The 21,486-nt window shown below is 39.7% G+C and overlaps 1 protein-coding gene across 4 annotated transcripts in view; it reads left to right on the forward strand.

Moving 5' to 3' along the window:
• Positions 1 to 9,594, forward strand: part of MCM8 (minichromosome maintenance 8 homologous recombination repair factor) — a 54,965-nt gene extending 45,371 nt beyond the window's left edge. For 3 of the 4 annotated variants that reach the window (XM_055544253.1, XM_055544254.1, XM_055544252.1), the window contains exons 18-19: positions 7,638 to 7,827; positions 8,526 to 9,594. In XM_055544253.1, coding sequence (XP_055400228.1) covers positions 7,638 to 7,827; positions 8,526 to 8,618 — 283 coding nt within the window. In that variant the 3' untranslated portion in view covers positions 8,619 to 9,594. Of the gene's footprint in view, positions 1 to 4,549; positions 4,836 to 7,637; positions 7,828 to 8,525 lie in introns of those variants that run through there. The other variant, XM_055544255.1, reaches the window with a different exon arrangement.
• Positions 9,595 to 21,486: the final 11,892 nt, after the last annotated feature.

Genomic DNA, 21,486 nt, shown 5'->3' on the forward strand with positions numbered 1-21,486 from the left:
CTTTTCAGTCTCCTTTTGTGTAGAACTCAGCACAAAGGATTGTGCTCTGAGATATGCTGCTGCCGCTGCTAAGTCGCTTCAGTTGTGTCCGACTCTGTGCGACCCCATAGACGGAAGCCCACCAGGCTCCTCCATCCCTGGAATTCTCCAGGCAAGAACACTTGAGTGGATTGCCATTTCCTTCCCCAATGCAGGAAAGTGAAAAGTGAAAGTGAAGTCGCTTAGTTGTGCCCGACTCGTAGCGACCCCATGGACCACAGCCCACCAGGCTTCTCCATCCATGGGATTTTCCAGGCAAGAGTACTGGAGTGGGTTGCCATTGCCTTCTCCAGAGATATCATGCACTAAGGTTAAATAAAGTGACAAATGTGTTTCTGACACATTAGTGGACACTCAGTAAACACTATCAATATTGCCAGCTTTGATGATATGATGATGAGACTGTGTAGATAACTTTTAACTTCAATCTGTGACTCATTACACACATTGAAGGTTTCAAAAACTGGCAGATCTCATGTCACAGATCAGAAGTTTCCAAAATTGCCCCTTTCAAAGAATTTCTTGGTTCTGACCTTTAGAGCTCTCCATATACATTGTCCAGTAGCTCTGAGCTTCAGATCCTTTTCTCCCTGTCTTTATAGGGAGAGATTTACCTAGTTGTTTCTTCATCCCCAGGCTGGCCCTGACTTGTCCCCAGAGGACACCCTGTTCCCTCTACTGCCTCTGGAAGCATGCTGTATGGGTAGAAGGGTACCCATGCTATTTCCCAAAGGTCTAAACATTAAGTTGCAACTTGTTTCTTGCCCTTTTATTTGTAATCTGTGCAAGAAGCATAACTTTTCTTCTTAAATCAACATGTCAGAATTTGTCAGCAACTGTGAAGTTAATGCTTACAGTTTTTGAAGCTTTAAGGACTCTTGAATTGATACCTCTTAATTTTTTGTTGCTAGCACAAGAGCAGCTGTCTCATAATGAGTAAAATTACTAACAACTAATGACTACCAATCCTTTCAACCAGGACCCAGGGAAAGGAGCAGTGATCCCCACACGAGACTGAGCCACACCTGCCTCTGGGTGTTTGAGGGTCTCTGTGGAGGCATGGGTCAACAGTGGCCTGCCATGGGGACAGGGGCACTGGCAGCAGTAATCCTGGGAGGCATGACATGTGTCGTAAGTCCTCTTGGAGGAGGTAGTTGCCATTAACCCCACCATACAACCTCTGGGTGGGTGATCAACAAACTGGAGAACAATTATACTGAAGAACTCGCACTGTTGTGAAAGTTCTAGGCTCCACAGCAGACTTCCCAACCTGAGGATACAGCAAAGGGACTGAGAATCTCCAGGGATTCTGATTTTGAAGGTCAGTGGGATTTGATTACAGAACTTCCACGGGACTGGAGAAACAGAGACTCTTGGAGGGCACAAACAAAATCTTGTGCAAACCAGCTTCCAGGAGAAAGGAGCCGGGACCCCACAAGAGACTGAGCCAGACTTGCCTGTGAATGTTTGGGAGTCTCTGGCAGAGGTGTGGGTTGACAGTGGCCTGCTGCAGGGTCAGGGACACTGGCAGCAGCAGTTCTTGGAGGTGCAGCATGCTGGCATAAATCCTTTTGGAGGAGTTCTGCCATTACCCCTACCATAGTTTGGCCTGAGGCCAAACTACAGGGAGGGAGCACAGTCCCACCCATCAGAAAACTGGATTAAGGATTTAACTGAGCATGGCCATGCCCACCAGAAGACCCAGTTTTCCCCCCAGTCAACCCCTCTTATCAGAAAGCTTGCACAAGCCTCTTATTCTCATTCATTAGAGGGCAGACAGAATGAACACCACAGTCACAGAAAAATTACCAAAATGATCACATGGATCACAGCTTTGTGTAAGTCAATGAAACTATGAGCCATGCCATGTAGGGACACCCAAGATGGATGGGTCATGTTGGAGACTTCTGATGAAACTTGGTCCACCGGAGAAAGGAATGGCAAACCACTTCAGCATTCTTGCCTGGAGAACCCCGTGAACATTATGAAAAGGCAAAAAGATATGATACAGAAGATGAATCCCCCAGGTAATTCTGTGCATGCAAGTTGCTTCAATACTGTTAGACTTTTCACAACCCTGTGTATTGTAGCCCAACAGGCACCTCTATCCATGGGATTCTCCATGCAAGAATACTGGAGTGGGTTCCCATTTCCTGCTGCAGGGGATTTTCCTGACCCAGGGATCAAACCCATGTCTCATGTCTCCTGCACTGGCAGGTGGGTTCTTTGTCAGTAGCACAACCCGGGAAGCCCAGGTAGTTAGGTGTCCAATATGCTACTGGAGAATAGTGGAGAAATAGCTCCAGAAGGAATGAAGAGGCTGAGCCAAAGCAGAAACAACACCCAGTTGTGGATGTGTCTGGTGGTGAAAGTAAAGTCCAGGGCTGTAAAGAACAGTATTGCATAGGAACCTGGAATGTTAGGTCATGATCAAGGTAAATTGAAAGTGGTCAAACGAGATGGCAAGAATGAGTATCAACATCTTAGGAATTGGTGAACTAAAAAGGATGGGAATGGGTGAATTTAGACGATCAATATATCTACTACTATGGGCAAGAATCCCTTAGAAGAAATGGAGTAGCCTTCACAGTCAAAAAAAGAATCTGAAATGCAATACTTGGGAGTGCAGTCTCAAAAACAACAGAATGATCTCAGTTCTTTTCCAAGGCAAACCATTTAACATCACAGTAATCCAAGTCTATGCCCCAACAATTAATGCCAAAGAAGTTGAATGGTTCTATGAAGACCTTCTAGAATGAACACCAAAAAAAGGATGTCCTTTTCATCATAGGGAGTTAGAATGCAAAAGTGGGAAGTCAATAGATTTGTGGATAACAGGCAAGTTTGGCCTTGGAGTACAGAATGAAGCAGGGCAAAGACGAACAAGTTTTGCCAAGCGAATGCGCTGCACTGGGCATAGCAAACACCCTCTTGCAACAACACAAGAGACCATTCTACACATGGCTATCACCAGATGGTCAATACTGAAATCTGATTGATTATATTTGCAGCCAAAGATGGAGAAGCTCTATACAGTCAGCAAAAACAAGACCTGGAGCTCACTGTGGCTCAGATCATGAACTCCTTATTGCCAAATTCAGACTTAAATTGAAGAAAATAGGAAAAAACACTAGACCATTCAGGTATAACCTAAATCAAATCCCTTATGATTATGAGTGGAAGTGACAAATAGATTCAAGGGATTAGATTTGACAGAGTTCCTGAAGAACTATGGACAGAGGTTCGTAACATTGTACAGCAGGCAGTGATTGAAACCATCCCCAAGAAGAAAAACTGCAAAAAGGCAAAATGGTTGTCTGAGGGAGTCTTACAAATAGCTGAGAAAAAAAGACGCGAAAGGCAAAGGAAAAAATGAAAGATATATCCATCTGAATGCAAAGTTCCAAAGAATAGCAAGGAGAGATAAGCAAGCCTTCCTCAGTAATCAGTGCAAAGAAATAAAAGGAAAACAAAAGAATGGCAAAGACTAGAGATCTCTTCAAGAAAATTAGAGATACCAAAGGAACATTTCATGCAAAGATGGGCACAATAAAGGACAGAAATGGTATGGACCTAACAGAAGCACAAGATATTAAGAAGAGGTGGCAAGAATACATAGAAAACTATACAAAAAAGATCTTAATGGTCCAGATAAACACGATGGTGTGATCACTCACCTAGAGCCAGACATTCCAGAGTGCAAAGTCATGTGGGCCTTAGGAAGCATCACTACGAACAAAGCTAGTGGAGATGATCAAATTCCAGCCGAGCTATTTCAAATCCTGAAAGATGATGTTGTGAAAATGCTGCACTCAATATGCCAGCAAAATCGGAAAACTCAGCAGTGGCCACAGGACTAAGCGACTAAACAACAAAAAACCCTTTCAACCAGTTGCTAACTTTTACCCTCTCTATCTTAGTATCTTACTGGTTGAGCATCACACTGTGCTTGAACTATCAATTTTCTCTTTTACATGCCTCAGTACTAGGGTTTAACAGGTCTTGTGGTAAAAATTACGAAACTTGTTTCTTTGTGCTAGAGGACCTCCAGTTGCTATTTATAAGCAACCTTATAAATATTAGAATTACTAGATTTCTTCATACAGAATGTTGCCAGGACTCACTATAATGAGCAGCATATGAAGTAAAGGAATGGCCACAAAAACCAATTACCTGCCTGACTTCTAGTGGGATGAGACCAATAGGAAATTGAGAATCTGACCTAACAGATCCAAAGTAAGTCACTGAAACCAACCAAAATTCTAGAAATCTTTATACTTTAAACTTTTTTCCTAATTAAAAATAGGGACCAACAATAGAGACTTCTTGTTTAATGACAGGAAGCTGCTGCTTTGCTCACAATCTCAAGTGCATGTATCATTCTCTTTCATTCTCTTAAGGCCAGTGTATCCTGGCCTTTAGCTCTCCACCTTTGGCAGTGGACCCAGATAGCCATTCCTGGTTTTCTTTTCTTTTTATTGAACTCTTGCCCTTTCTTTGGGTCTTCTAGTGCCTGGTTCTACTAAAGAATGTCACGTGCTCTACGTCATTTGACTGTTGGCAAATCAAGGGTCAGACTACCTCAGCAACTCGCCTTCAGCTGTAACATTGGTTTTTTGAGGCTTTACCCTTCATCAGTTTCCAAAGACCTCAGACCCCAGACTGCCTCAAGTAGCCACTCTGGTGTTTCTCTACAGTAAATCCATGGTTCTGTGGATGCCATGGATTAGTTCTCATATGTGAGCATTATACTTAAATTTTAATTGCCTTTTCAATAAAAATGCTATAGTTCTCATTTATGAATAGTTCTACATGTGTGAATACTCATGTCAAACAATGTTTGCATGTGCTTTTCCTAATGGAAATTGTATTGTTTCTACTTCTCAAAGTTGCCTTGCTGATGAAACTGAATTAACTTCAGACTGTCAGTTTTCTTCTGGGATCCTGAAAAAAGAGGTCTCATGATTAAGTGTAAATAGCACCCACATCAGATTACTAGTTGGTGTCCCTGAATTGCTTGAGTATTTACCAACTTTTATAAAAACGTTCAGAGAAAAAAAAAAAGGCTAGTTTGATTCCAAGGGAGAAGGAAATGGCAACCCACTCCAGTACTCTTGCCTGGAAAATTCCACGGATAGAGGAGCCTGGTGGGCTACAGTCCATGGGGCCGCAGAGTCGGACATAACTGAGCGACTTCACTTTCTTCTTTCTTTGATTCCAAATGATTGGAATTACCTAGCATTATTTCCATGGTAGAGATCAAGACCCAATTAAACACAACTGAGACTAGATTGTGAATTATCTGCTTTGTTACAATTAACATGCTTTCTGTCCTTAGTCTAAACTCTGAGACAAGAGAGTTATCTGTCATATTTACTGCTGTACTCCCAGGGCCTAGACTCATGCCTTGCACACAGTAGGCTCTCAGTAAATATACTACATTGATTTTTAGGTTGATTTTAGTAATCATTTTTCATTCATTAAATCTTCCATTTCAGAGTTTCTGTCTCTTTAGCTTTGAATATTTGTCCTTAACATGGTTTTGAACCTGTAAAATTACATTTTAACTGGGAAGCAGAAGCCTAAATAAGAAAAATCTAAACTGCTGACAGTATATCATAGAGCACATAGCTATAAAAACCCCGTGTTTATGGGAAACAGTTCATGTAAGCTCTCTCTGTAAATATACTAGGAAGTAGAAGAGAATAGAGCCACCTTCAGAGGTTGAGAGATCATTGTGAGCTATTTCTGTGTAAGGAAAGTAACTCAAACATTTTACATACTTTTCTTCAAATCTGAAGCAGTGTAGCTCAGACTCAGATCCCAGATATGACACTTAATTAGCTTTGTAACCTTTGGCAAGTCACTTAACCTTACAAGACTTTGTATCTTCATCTGTAAAACGGAAATAAGAATAATCCTCAAGTAATAGGATTGCTGGAAGGGCTAAATTGGACACATGGTTCAGTTCAGTTCATTTGCTCAGTCATGTCTGACTGTGTGACCCTGTGGACTGCAGCACACCAAGGTTCCCTGTCCTTCACCATCTCCCCGAGCTTGCTCAAACTCATGTCCATTGAGTCAGTGATGCCATCCAATCATCTTGTCCTCTGTTGTCCCCTGCTCCTCCTGCCTTCAGTCTTTCCCAGCATCAGGGTCTTTAACAGTGAGTTGGCTCTTCTCATCAGGTGGCCAAAGTATTGGAGCTTCAGCTTCGGCATCAGTCCTTCCAATGAATATTCAGGGTTGATTTCTTTTAGGATTGAGTGATTTGATGCAAGGAGATCAAACCAGTGCATGGTAAATAAATATAGTTAAGGTAAATACTAGCTATTATAATTGACATAGTAGCCTAAAGCATTTGTGACGACTGTTCGATGAGAAATAAGAATAAGGTAAATTATATGGTATGGGCTTCCCTGGTGGCTTAGTGGTAAAGAATCCACCTGCCAACGAAGGGAAGATCTCCTGGAGAAGGAAATGCCAACTCCAGTATTCTTTCCTGGGAAATCTCATGTACAGAGGAGCCTGTACATGAGGCTCCCCTGGCGGGCTGCCGTCCATGGGGTCGCAAAAGAGTGGGACATGACTTAGTGATTAAACAACAACAACAAATAATAAAGTAGTTAATTATTTTAAAAAATGCTCTATTTCTAGGGAATACAGATATTCATCTAATTGCTTTATTAGTTACTGCAGTCTTATTTGGATGACTCATTCCTGTATGTACAGCTTATTCTGTTTCATGTGGGCTCTTATCTATTCAGGGAACAAAATGAAGCTGTGTTTTTAATAACCCTTTAAACTCATTCCTATGAGCTCCTTAAGGGCAGGAATTGCACCTGTTTTGTTCTACCATGGGAAGCCTACTGTCTAGTGACCAATTTATATTTGATTAATTAACTCATTAAATAACATCTTTGCCTCTGAGCCTGGCTGTGAGATTATATATAAGCTGAGAATTAAGGCAGGCAATCAGCAACAGGGCTGGACTAGAGAGGATGGCTAATCTCTAACTGGTACTTTCAGACTTCTGGCTAAAATTCACTGTGAATTATGTATTTCTTTGCCTGATGATATTGTGAAAATAAGAAGAAAGCAGCAAGAGCTGGAGAAATAGGTGTATCCTTTAATATCTAACCATCATTACTGCAACTCAGCAGAACCTTTCTACTTCATTCCCAGAGTATTTCTAACACATTTTATTTGCCAGATGCTGCCCTAGGAGCTGGGAAGACATCTTTACCAAGGAAAGCCTAAATTTAGTATGTTTAGAATTTCTTTTTTTCATGAATCAAAGAGAATGTTCCAAGTATTTATATTGTAGCCTGTCAACTTTGTATTTTTATGCAAAAATTCATTTGTATTTCCCTTTCTAAATATAGGGAGTTTCTTAAAAAGTGGTAGCTATGTCCAAAATATTTTTATCCCCAACCAGTCCATACATAGTTAATTCACAATCACCACTCAGTAAATACATGTTTAAATCTTTGTTACCCGAGCCTCAGGGCTACTTCCACATTTTTCTTTTTATAACTTGGACAAAAATGTCTATAGCTGAAACACACTGGGTAACTGTTTTTCTTTCCTTCCATAAGCATGTTAGGAACTTACTCTGATGAATTTGGGAACCTAGATTTTGAACGATCCCAGCATGGTTCTGGAATGAGCAACAGGTCAGCAGCAAAAAGATTTATTTCTGCTCTCAACAATATTGCTGAAAGAACTTACAATAATTTATTTCAGTTTCATCAACTTCAACAGATTGCCAAAGAGTTAAACATTCAGGTATGATAAAATAAATAATTAGTAAATCTTTTTATAATAATTTCAGGAGGGCTTTATTAGTATAGAAGAACTTTTAAATGTCAAAAGATTTAGACTAAAATCATGGAATAGGCTGTTTTGGTGTATTTAAAACAAACGCTTGTTTTATTTAAGATATAAAATTAGTTGCTCAGAGCTTTAAAAAAAGTTTTTATCTAAAATTCAAACTTCTTTTCAAAAGAGTTTTCAACATCTTGATGGGAGAAACATCATAGCAAGTTTCCATGTTATTCTGACAGTCTCTGGGCAAGTCATCTTACACATCATTGAACCTCAGTTTTCTCATTTGTTAAATGGACATGATTCCACTTGATCTAACTACTTAAAAGTCTTCGTGAAAATGGGTATAATAGCACTTTAAACATGTAAAACAGTTTATATGGAAAATTGCTCATTCAATTTCAAAAGTTAGTCTAATTTTTATTTTGAAGCTAAGCTAAAACAAATATAAAAGATTCTATGCATACTGGAGTTATTTTTGATTAGCTAGGTGTTATAGAATCCAAGGTTCGTATGTAGGCAGCTTTCTCTGTAAGAAGTACAAATAATTTAATTTGCCCCCAAAACTGGACAACTGTATATTACTGTTTGAGAGATTAATTTTAAAAATCACATTTTTTGCATATTATTTAACAGGCTCTTTTATTATTTTCTACTAGGTTGCTGATTTTGAAAATTTTATTGGATCACTAAATGACCAAGGTTATCTCTTGAAAAAAGGCCCAAAGGTTTACCAACTTCAAACTATGTAAAAGGACTACCAAGCCAGGCTGTCCTGGGTTTGTTATGAAGAATATGCAAAAAAAACTGTTCTCTGAAAATGACATCCCAAATGTAATAGGAAAAGAGAGTTGAACTAATTTAAGAAGTGATAAAATCATGTGTTAATTTTTTACTTCTCCAGAAGACTAAAAATATTTTACATTTTATCTAAATGATGTAATTAGAAGTTATTTATAGTTTTGTTTTTGATCTTTATTCTTATAATTATTTCATGGTTGTGCGTATCAAATGTCCATCTGGGTAAACAGTCACAGGGTTACATTTAAATATTTAAATAGTTCTGACACACAAAATTAAGCATCTTATAGAAACTTTCAATTCCCCCAAATTTTGGAAATATTTTATATTGACTTTTTAAATTTTTAATTTTTTTTCTTTATTCTTTTTTATTAGCTGTGCTGTGCAGCTCACAGGATCTTAGTTCACTGACCAGGGATTGAACCTGGACCCTTGGCAGTGAAAGCATGGAGTCCTAACTATTTGGACTGCCAGGGAATTCCCTTAGCTTTATTTACTGACTTTGATTTATAACATGATATAAGCTTCATGTGTAATTAGACTTCTGTATATACTATTTCCTGCTCACCTAAAGTCTAGTGTCCACCCATATATTGACATATTAAGCTTAACATTATAGCTAATGAAAAAAATTTAAATAGCTGTGCAAGACTATAGCAGCCTCTGTTCCACTCTTCCACATGCCCCAATTTTCTGTTCAGTCTCAACTGTTCTCCCATTTACCTCCATTTTTCTAAAGGACATGCTCCTAATGCTAATTCTTTTTTTTTCTTAAAGTATACTTGATTTATAATGCTGTATTAGTTCCAGGTGTACAGCAAAATGATTTGGTTATGCATATATATGTGTATATTATATTATTTTTTCTATTTTCCATTATAGTGTATTATAACATACTGAATAAAGTTCCCTATGCTATACAGTAAATTCTTGCTATCTATAGTAATGCTCATTCTTGAATTTTCAGTTTCAAAAATTATACTTTTTACCTACCTCAGAATGTAAGAGTGTAGTTCTTTTAAACCCTTCTATGTATATACATACATATATACTTCCCCATTTATTTCCAGTTTAGTTATATATCATAATTTTTAGTTAAATCTAGTGAAAAGGCTGGCTTAAAACTCAACATTCAAAAAACTAAGATCATGGCATCTGGTCCTGTCACTTCATGGCAAATAGATGGGGAAACAATGCAAACAGTGACAGACTTTTATTTTCTTGGGCTCCAAGATCACTGCAGATGGTGACTGCAGCCATAAAATTAAAAGGTGCTTGCTCCTTGAAAGAAAAGCTATGACCAACCTAGACAGCACATTAAAAAGCATTGACATTACTTTGCCAACAAAGGTCCATCTAGTCAAAGCTATGGTTTTTCCTGTAGTCATATATGGATGTGAGAGTTGGACTATAAAGAAAGCTGAGTACTGAAGAATTGATGCTTTTAAATTGTGGTGTTGGAGAAGACTCTAGAGAATCCTTGGATTACAAGGAGATTAAACTGGTGATTTTGGAAATCAGTCCTGAATATTCATTGGAAGGACTGATGCTGAAGCTGAAGCTCCAATACTTTGGCCACTTGATGCGAAGAACTGACTCATTGGAAAAGACCTTGATGCTGGGAAAGATTGAAAGCAGGAGGAGAAGGGGACAACAGAGGATGAGATGGTTAGATGGCATCACTGACTTGATGGACATGAGTTTGAGCAAGCTCCAGGAGTTGGTGATGGACAGGGCGGCCTGGCGTGCTGCAGTCCATGGGGTCGCAAAGAGTTTGACACAACTGAACAACTGAACTGAACATAGTCTTAATGTCACTGTGTCTATTGAATATTATTCATCTCCTTCCTTGTATACTTTTTTCCCCTTAAAATTAATAATTTTGTTTTTCAACTACTTAGCTTTCTATGTACCGACCACTAATTTGAACCCAAGGCTCCAATACAAGTCAGATAAGCCAAAAAACCTATTTTAACTGGAGACTTCTCCTGGAATTCTCTGGCCCTTTCCAATCTGAACTACACATCTGTCTGAGACTTCTCATTTTCTCTCCCATTTTCTGGCTCCTCTTTCTCATTTTACTCCCTCATTTTGGTGGAATCCATTTTCTAGTAGCTTCCTGAGGAAGAGTTTATGAGATACATTCTACCCTTATTCCTGGACTGACATAGAATTTTAGTTTGGAAATCATCTTCACTCAGAATTTTAGATATTGCTCTATTGCTTTTACTTTTCAGTGTTGCTGTTTGGAATTTCCAAAGCCATTTTTATTTTTGGTATGTGGCCTTTATTTCCTCTTGACAAGCTATTTGTATCTTCCCTTTTGCCATGGTGTTCTGACATTTCTTATAGTGTTTAGTAACCTGCTGGTTTCTAATGCCAAAAATGTTGGAGTTATCTTAATTTTCTCTTATCCCCTAATCAGTCCATCAACAAATCCTCTTAGCACTATCTTTAGAACACTATCTATCTGAAACCTGATTACTTTTCATTATTTCCAGTTCCATACTCTGGCTCAATTAATCATCTTTTATCCAGCTTCACAAGGACAAAGACTGTTTTATTCACCACTATGGCCCTAGCATGTAAAACAGATTTTGACTATATACCCCTGTGAGGTAAACACACATAAAGTGGGTTCAGTTCAGTTCAGTCGCTCAGTTGTGCCTGACTCTGCAACCCCATGGACTGCATCACACCAGGTTTCCCTGTCCATCACCGACTCCCAGAGCTTGCTCAAACTCATGTCCATTGAGTCAGTGATGTCCATTGAGTCAGTGATGCCATCCAACCATCTCATCTTCTGTTGTCCCCTTCTCCTCCTGCCTTCAATCTTTCCCAGCATCATGGTCTTTTCCAATGAGTCAGTTCTTCACATCAGGTGGCCAGAGTATTGGAGATTCAGCTTCAGCCTCAGTCCTTCCAGTGAATATAAAGTGGTGATTATACCATTTATAAATGAGGACACAGAGTGTTATATAACCAGAGTACTTAAGCAGCTTGACTTAAGAATATAGAAAAAGGGTTTCCCTGACCACTCAGTGGTAAGGAATCCATCTGCCAATGCAAGAGACATGGGTTCAATCCCTGATCTGGGAAGATCCCACATGCTGCAGAACAGGTAAGTTCAAGTGCCACAATTATTGAAACTGCTCTAGAGCCAGGGTGCCACAGCTACTGAAGCCTGTAGGCCCTAGAGCCCGTGCTCTGCAACAAGAGAAGCCACCTCAATTAGAAGCCCACACACCACAACTAGAAAGTAGCCTCCGCTTGCAGCAACCCAGGCAACAATGAGGACCCAGCACAGCCAAAAATATTTTTAAAAAGAATATAGAAAAAGAACAAGAGAATAAAAGGTGTTTCTAGTAACAAGGAGGCATTCTCCTTCATTTCTCCCTGGGAGGTTGCTCAAAAGCAATGAGGAAACTGAAGAACGAAAGTAATAGTCCATCTTCTATGAACTAGGAAACAACTGAGACCCCCCCCAAACCCCAACACTAGGAAGAACTGCAAAAAGTTTCCAGGCAGCCTTGCATGAGGGAGGCAGAGATAATGCCTATGACTGAAGATTTCTCAAGGAAGCAATAAAGTATCTCAAAGTGTACTTTGCACACCTATTGGAGCAAAAAGTAAAACTACCATTGCAATAGTGTGAATAGAGTGTACAGATGACAGCAGCAGTTTCTCTGGTCCTAGCTGAAGTATAAGAAGTAAAGGGAGAGGTTAAATGAGAAGTCATATAGATAAGCCACTCTGAAGGAGAAAACAAATCTGGCTGTCAAATTTCTTCAAAGCAACACTCATCACTGAAGCATGTAGAGTAATACCTACACATCTTTTTAACAAAAAATTTTATACCCAGATATTTTGGCCAAGTTTCTTAGTTGGAAATCTGGAGTCAATTTTTTTCTGTAAAAGACCAGATTGGAAAAATTTTAGGCTTTCTGGGCCATATAACCCCTGTCACAACTATTCAACTGTGCCATTTTAACACTCAAATGAGTGTAGCTGTGTGCCAAAAAAACTTTACTAATAGACAGTGAAATTTGAATTTCATAAAATTTTCATGTGTCTAGAATGCTAAATACTCTTAATTTTTTCCATCCATTGAACAATAACAGGTAGTGGGTCAGATTTGGCCCATGAACTGTGGTTTGCACACTATTGGATAGAAAAAGAAACTGACACTTGGATAAGCAGAAAAAGGAGGATTTTGAAAGAATTTTGGTTAGTGGTCAGAACTGTTGAAAGGCTGAAGGATAAGCTTCAAGGAGCAATTTCTAAAACTGTTCTGAAGAGGAAGCTGCTACCACTCCACTGCCACACAAGGCATGAGAGGAAGGTGCTGTTGCCTCCATGTCCCATGGATGCCACTTCTGTACCAGGAACACAAGGAACCCACTGCCTCTGCAGAAAGTTGGAAGAATGTCCCCACTCACACCAAAACAGCAAGAAAGGATTCTTCATGGGGCCTCCTTAAATTGCCAAACCCAAAAAAACAAATCTCATCCAGAAATGCCTGACTGGATGGATGGCATTTGGTATAACCTAGGATGGATGCCTAGGTTATACGCCCCTTACCTAGAATGCTGAGGAGTTTTCTGGGTTCTAGGTGAGAAGGCAGCACCAGTAAAGCCAGCCTTTTTCCTATATGTTGAGAGTTCAAGTGGTACTGGGTTGCCAGACAATTATCATTCATGTATAAATGCTAATGATAATCCACTTGCCAATGCAGGAGACACAAGACCCTTGGGTTCAATCTCTGGGTTGGGAAGATCCCCTGGAGTAGGAAATGGCACCCCACTCCAGTATTCTTGCCTGGAAAATTCCATAGGCAGAGGAGCCTGGTGGGCTACAGTCTATGGGGCCACAAAGTCAGCCACCACTGATGTTATTTGCCCCTCAAAAAACTTCCTAACTAAAGCCAACAGATACTTCCTAACTAAGAATTTAAAGTGTGAACCATTCTTGGAGAATCCTTTAAAATACAACTTACAATAGATTAAATGAATGGAAATTTAAAACCAAAAAAAAAAAAAGGCAATTATTAAGTTCTGACTTTAAGAAAGGAAGGTAGATAGTGATGTAAATATGTATGTGTAGGATAGAGGGTTAAAAGGTATTAATAGTATAAAAGCACATTTTACAAAAGTTAGCACAGACAACATCAATGAAATAAAGTGACAGATATGAGAGGGAAGAGGAAATATATTACATACATAGTACACACATACACTATGCTGCTGCTAAGTCACTTCAGTCATGTCCAACTCTGTGTGACCCAATAGACGGCAGCCCACCAGGCTCCCCTGTCCCTGGGATTCTCCAGGCAAGAACACTGGCGTGGGTTGCCATTTCCTTCTCCAATGCATGAAAGTGAAAAGTGAAAGTGAAGTTGCTCAGTCGTGTCCAACTCTTAGCAACCCCATGGACTGCAGCCTACCAGGCTCCTCTGTCCATGGGGTTTTCCAGGCAAGAGTACTGGAAAGAGTTCTCTTCAGACTGTATAAATCTTACATACACTATATGTTTCTATAATACATACTTGGATGAAGCACAAGCTGGAATCAAGATTGCTGGGAGAAATATCAACCTCAGCTGTGCAGATGACACCACCCTTATGGAAGAAAGTGAAGAATTAAAGAGCCTCTTGATGAAACTCAAAGATGACAGTGAAAAAGTTGGCTTAAAGCTCAACATTCAAAAAACTAAGATCATGGCATCCGGTCCCATCACTTCATGGCAAATAGATGAGGAAACAGTGAAAACAGTGGCAGACTTTAGTTGGGGGGGCTCCAAAATCACTGCATATGATGACTACAACCATGAAATTAAAAGACACTTACTCTTTGGAAGGAAAGTTATGACCACCCTAGACAGCATATTAAAAAGCATTGGCATTACTTTGCCAACAAATGTCCATCTAGTGAAGGCTATTGTTTTTCCAGTGGTCATGTATGGATGTGAGAGTTGGACTATAAAGAAAGCTGAGCACCAAAGAATTGATGCTTTTGAACTGTGGTGTTGGAGAAGACTCTTGAGAGTCCCTTGGACTGCAAGGAGATCCAACCAGTCCATCCTAAAGGAGATCAATCCTGAGTGTTCATTGGAAGGACTAATGTTGAAGCTGAAACTCCAACACTTTGGCCACTGGATGTGAAGAGCTGACTCATTTGAAAAGACCCTGATGCTGGGAAAGATTGAAGGCAGGAGGAGAAGGGTACAACAGAGGATGAGATGATTAGATGGCATCACTGACTCAATGGATATGAGTTGGGGTAAACTCCAGGAGTTGGTGATGGACAGGGAGGCCTGGTGTGCTGCGGTCCATGGGGTCGCAAAGAGTCGGACATGACAGCACTGAAATCAACTGATGTAGTGTAAATATACCATGTTAATATACATTGTTCAAAGGGGAAAACAATAGATGTTGTTTTAAAAGTCAAATGATAAAATTATTTTAGATGATTTTTCATCTGATTTTTCATGCTATGCTAAGTCACTTCAGTCGTGTCCGGCTCTGTGCGACCCTAGAGATGGCAGCCCACCAGGCTCCCCCGTCCCTGGGATTCTCCAGGCAAGAACACTGGAGTGGGTTGCCATTTCCTTCTCCAAAGCATGAAAGTGAAAAGGGAAAGTGAAGTCGCTTAGTCGTGTCCGACTCCTAGCGACCCCATGGACTGCAGCCTACCAGGCTCCTCCATCCATAGGATTTTCCAGGCAAGAGTACTGGAGTGGGGTGCCATTGCCTTCTTTGATTTTTCATAATTAGATGAAATTATAGAAAAAAGATGATACAATCTAAATTATCAGAAAAAACTCTTACTGTGTTTCTTAAATCCTCTGTTGTCTATTTGGCATCAATTATTCACAAGGCCAAACTAATGTCCAAAGCTGTTTACATCTCTCCTGGGATCTGGCTTTCTCTGATTATGAATCCTCCAACCGCAAGTCCCAATAACTGTGTTTCACTTCCTGCTCAATATAGGATGTCCTCACCTAACCACTTCCCACCACCACAGCAATAAACACCTAGGATTTCCCTTTGTTCCCGCCCCCTGACCAGCCTTGATGATTCACTCTGTGGCCCTTTGTGGTGTGGTATTGCCCTTTTCTCTTGGGAAATATAAGTAATAAATTCTTTCAAAGGCAGTTGTCTCATGTCTGTCAACTTATTCCTGTTTAAAATAAATCCCAGGCACAAATTTTAGAAACATACAAAGCAAAACAAGAAAACATTATGTTGTGGATTTTAGGACTAAGAAAAAAGCCTATCATATTCATGACAGAAGTAAACCTAAACCCAAATATGTCAAATCAATAAATGCAAATGGGCTAAACTCACCTATTGAAACAAAAGTCTTTCAGATGGGATAACAAGCACTTGGATGCAAGTTATACCTAAAACAAAGTCACTTACACAAAGTTGAAAATAAAAGTATGGACAAAGATATACCAGAAAAATACAAAAAGAAAGCAAGGGTGTCATCTTAATATAAAAGGAGATGAAAAGGCAAAGCTCTATTAAAGGAAAATATAAGTCTAGGCAGAGCAATTCATAATAATTATGGATATGTGCCAAATAGCCATAAGAAGCAGAAGCTACAAGAGATACTAGGAAATGAAGAAACCCATTAGTAAGAGATTCTGGTTTGCTTCTCTCAGTTCATGGTAGCCAAGTGGACAAATATTAAGAATAAGCAGACAAACTCTAATAACACCACATACAAAAATAAACTCAAAAAGGATTAAAGATGTAAAGATAAGACCAGAAACCTCCTAGAAGGAAACACAGGCAGTTCATTTGGACATAAATCATAGCAGTATTATTTTTCTGACATGTTTCCTAAAGCAAAGGAGATAAAAACTCAAATGATTGGGTTGGCCAAAAAATTCCTTTGGTTTTTTAAAAGAATAAAAGACACATTTTTCATTTTCACCAAGAACTTTATTCAACAAAATATTCACTTTTTTTAACTTAAATTTCTTTTTTTCTTGTTGCTGTTTTAAACTTCTTATTGGGGTATACTGCTTTATTGACTATGCCAAAGCCTTTGGGCTGTGTGGATCACAATAAACTGTGGAAAATTCAGAAACAGATGGGAATACCAGACCACCTGACCTGCCTCTTGAGAAATTTGTATGCAGGTCAGGAAGCAACAGTTAGAACTGGACATGGAACAACAGACTGGCTCCAAATAGGAAAAGGAGTACGTCAAGGCTGTATATTGTCCCCCTGTTAACTTCTATGCAGAGTACATCATGAGAAACGCTGGGCTGGAAGAAGCATAAGCTGGAATCAAGACTGCTGGGAGAAATATCAATAACCTCAGATATGCAGATGACACCACCCTTATGGCAGAAAGTGAAGAGGAACTCAAAAGCCTCTTGATGAAAGTGGAGAGTGAAAAAGTTGGCTTCAAGCTCAACATTCAGAAAATGAAGATCATGGCATCTGGTCCCATCACTTCATGGGAAATAGATGGGGAAACAGTGGAAACAGTGTCAGACTTTATTTTTTTGGGCTCCAAAATCCCTGCAGATGGTGACTGCAGTCATGAAATTAAAAGACGCTTACTCCTTGGAAGGAAAGTTATGACCAACCTAGATAGCATATTGAAAAGCAGAGACATTACTTTGCCAACAAAGGTCCATCTAGTCAAGGCTATGGTTTTTCCAGTGGTCATTATGGATGTGAGAGTTGGACTGTGAAGAAAGCTGAGCGCTGAAGAATTGATGCTTTTGAACTGTGGTGTTGGAGAAGACTCTTGAGAGTCCCTTGGACTGCAAGGAGATCCAACCAGTCCATCCGAAAGGAGATCAGCCCTGGGTTTTCTTTGGATGCTAAAGCTGAAACTCCAGTACTTTGGCCACCTCATGCGAAGAGTTAACTCATTGGAAAACACTCTGATGCTGGGAGGGATTGGGGGCAGGAGCAAAAGGGGACGACAGAGGATGAGATGGCTGCATGGCATCACCGACTCTATGGACGTGAGTCTGAGTGAACTCCGGGAGTTATTGATGGACAGGGAGGCCTGGGGTGCTGCGATTCATGGGGTTGCAAAGAGTCACATGACTGAGCAACTGAACTGAACTGATAGGCAATTAACAAACAATGTGATAGTTTCAGGTGAACAGTGAAGGGACTTAGCCATGCTTCATTTTTTCAACTTAAATTTTTACTTTTATGTGTATTCACAGTTTTGTTCCACTACCTTCTGCCATTTTTCATAGAAGACTCCTTTCCAATAGCACTTTGGATGAAGACCAACCTTTGATGTGGTTGGTGGTGGTTCATTTCATTTGCCCCATGGTCTCTTCCATTCCACATTATTGTACAGAACCACTTTTTCATCACCTGTCACAATTTGTTTTAAAAATGGAACATTTTCGTTATGTTCAAGTAGACAATCACATGCAGAAATACGGTCAAGAAAGGTTTTTGGTTTTGTTTTTTTTTTTTGCTTAACTTCAGTGGAATCCAAATATCAAAGTAATTTAATAACCAAGCTGGTGCAAATGATTTTCCTTGCTTGATCTGGTTATTTTGAGTATGTCACCCCTCTCTCACATGGTACAACGCTGACTGTTCTCAACAATGTTAATGTCTCAATTTGATTGCTATCAACTTCAACTGGTCTACCTAACTGTGGCACACAATCCAGCAAATCTCCAGCATGAAATTTTGCAAACCACTTTTGACATGTTCAGTCAATCACAAGACTTTCTCCGTACACTGCAAAGATCTTTTTTTGTATTTCAGTTGCATTTTTATCTTTCTCGAAATAATAAAACATAATATGCTGAAAATGTTGCTTTCTTCTTCCCTCTTCCACATTAAAATGTCTACACAAAAATCCACCATTTTTTAAAAAAAACCTGCACCCTGATATGACAGCTGTCACAATACAGTCTAACAAAATTGTTTTGAATGAAGTTAAAGAGAACTAAGCACTACTAGAGCCATCTTACAGGAAAAAAATGAACAAACCTTTTGGCCAGCCCAATACTAAAGGGGACCTAATTAAACTTAAAAACTTCTGTGCAGCAAAGGAAACCATCGACAAAACAGAAAGACAATGTACTGAATGGAAGAAAATATTTGCAAATGATATGACTGATAGGGATTAGTGTCCAACATATAGAAACAACACATACAACCCAACATCACAAACACAATCCAATTAAAAAATGGGACTAAGACATGACAGTTTTCCAAGAAGGACACACAGACGGCCAACAGGGACATGAAAGAATGTTCAACATTGCTAATGATTAGAGAAATGCAAGTTGTAGAATCACAGTGATATATCACCTCACACCTGTCAGAAATGCTACCATCAAAAAACACAACAAATGCTGGCAAGGAAGAGAACCCTCGTACTCTGCTCAGGGGGAATGTAAATTGGTGCAGCCACCACGGAAAACAGTATGGAAGTGTCTCAAAAAACTACCACATAACCCAGCAATTTCAATCCTGGGTGTGGGAATTTATATACATATATAAAGTAAAGTAAGGTCGCTCAGTCATGCCCGACTCTTTGCGACCCCATGGACTGTAGCCCACCAGGCTCCTCTGTCCATGGGATTCTCCAGGCAAGAATACTGGAGTGGGTTTCCATTTCCTTCTCCAGGGGAACTTCCCGACCCAGGGATTGAACCCAGGTCTCCTGCATTGCAGGCAGATGCTTTAACCTCCGAGCCACCAGGGAAGACTCAGTTATTTATATATATATATATATATGCACACATATATACAACACACACACATATATATATAAATGCCCCACTAATTCAAATACACACTAATTCAAATACCCCAATACATACACACACACTGGAATACTACTTAGCCATAAAAATAATGAAATTTTGCCATTTGTAACAACATGGATGGATTTCAAGAATATTAAGTAATCAGAGAAAGTGAAATAGTGTATGTCACATATATGTAGAATATAAAAAATGAAATGTGGCCACAACAAAAAGGAAGATATTAAAAAAACTAATGGTTACCAGTGAGGAGGGGGAAGATAGAGTTAGGGAACTAAGAGGTACAAACTCTTATGCATAAAATAAATAAGCCCCAAGGATGTATTGTACAACATAGGGAATACAACCAATATTTTGTAGTACTTGTAAATGGAATATAACCTTTAAAAATTGTGAATCACTATGTGTACACCTGTAACTCATGTAATATTGTATGTCAAGTATACTTCATTTTTTTTAATGAAAAAATAAGGAAGAAATGAGTAACATAATTATTGAGGTGAATCCAACTGATAAATATCAAAATCTGCACCCTGGAGACAGAGTATACCTTCTTTTCAAATATGCACAGAAGTTGCAAATAAACCTTAAATTCTAAAAAGTAAAAATATTAGCCAATAATCTCTCATCACAAAGCAATAAAGCCATAAATTTTAAATTAATATGTAAATAGCTCTTATGTCTAGAATCAAAACAAAAAATTTGATATATTACTGATGAGCTAACACTAGTCCTGGGAAATTCAGAACATCATTGTAGATTACAGTTGGATGGAGGGTGGGGTGGAGCTATGGGAATCAGGTAACAAATGAAGTTAGGCCTAAATCCATCTTACACTGGTGTTGCCAAAATCTTGCCTCTCTGTGCACCAATGCCAAAATGAAATATGGAGACACAGTTATGGAGGAGAAAGAGTGGCTTTATTGCTTTGCCAGGCAAAGCGGGAACAGTAGGCTGGCATCTCAGGAACTGTGCCCTGTTTCCCTGGTGAATAGAGAGAGGTGATATAGTCAGGCAGGGGTATAGGCTTCCCAGGTGGCTCAGTGGTAAAGAATCCACCTGCCAATGCAGGAGACACAGGAGACATGGGTTTGATCCCTGGGTAGGGAAGATCCCAGAGGAGGAAATGGCATCTCACTCCAGTATTCTTGTTGGAAAATCCCATGGACAGAGGAGCCTGGCGAGCTACAGTCCATGGGGTTGCAAAGAGTCAGACTCGACTTAGCAACTAAAGAACAACAACAATGAAGTCTCCACTAAAGACCAAAAGGAGAGGGTTGGGGAGCTTCTGGGGTGGTGAACATGGGGAGATTTTTGGGCAATAGTGTGGAAGCTCCACATTCTTCCACCGTAACTTGCCCTATGCATCTCGTCCACCTGGCTGTCCCTGAGTTACATCCTTTTACAATAAATAACTATTCCAGTGAGTAAATGGGTTTCTGAAGTTCTGTGAGGTCCCCTAGAAAATTACTGAAATCCACCGAGGGGATTTGTGGGAATCTCTGATGTACAGCCAATTAGAAGCACAGATAACCTGGGTTTGGGATCTGCATTTGAAGTGGAGGGCAGTTTTACAGGACTGAGCCCTTCACATGTAGAATCTGATACTATCTTCAAGTTGATAGTGTCAGAACTGAGTCAAATTGTAGGACATCTAGCTCGTGTCCAGAGATTTGCTTGGTGGTTTGGGAAAATTCCACCCCACACACTGGAATTGGGTCCAGGACCCAAATAGGCTCAGAGCAAGAGAACGCTCTCTAGTTGGTCCAGGCTGCAGTGCAGACATCTTTGTGATGTTGCTGCCCTAAGTTTGTGTGTCAGATTACTCTACAGAGGCTGGTCTAGGCAGGTCCTCATAGACCAATCACGACACAGGCTTCCTAGATTGGCATAAAGCCAGGTACTCTTCAGCAAATAACTATACCTCCTTTTCAGAAACAGCTCCAGGCTTTCTACTGAGCCTTCATCTACTGGCCACAGGACGCTAAGAGGTCTTCTCTGATCCATAAGTCATAACATTGAGTGGGTGTGGCTGCACCCATCATA

This window comes from Bubalus kerabau, chromosome 13, assembly GCF_029407905.1.
Source record: "Bubalus kerabau isolate K-KA32 ecotype Philippines breed swamp buffalo chromosome 13, PCC_UOA_SB_1v2, whole genome shotgun sequence".
Lineage (NCBI taxonomy): Eukaryota > Metazoa > Chordata > Mammalia > Artiodactyla > Bovidae > Bubalus > Bubalus kerabau.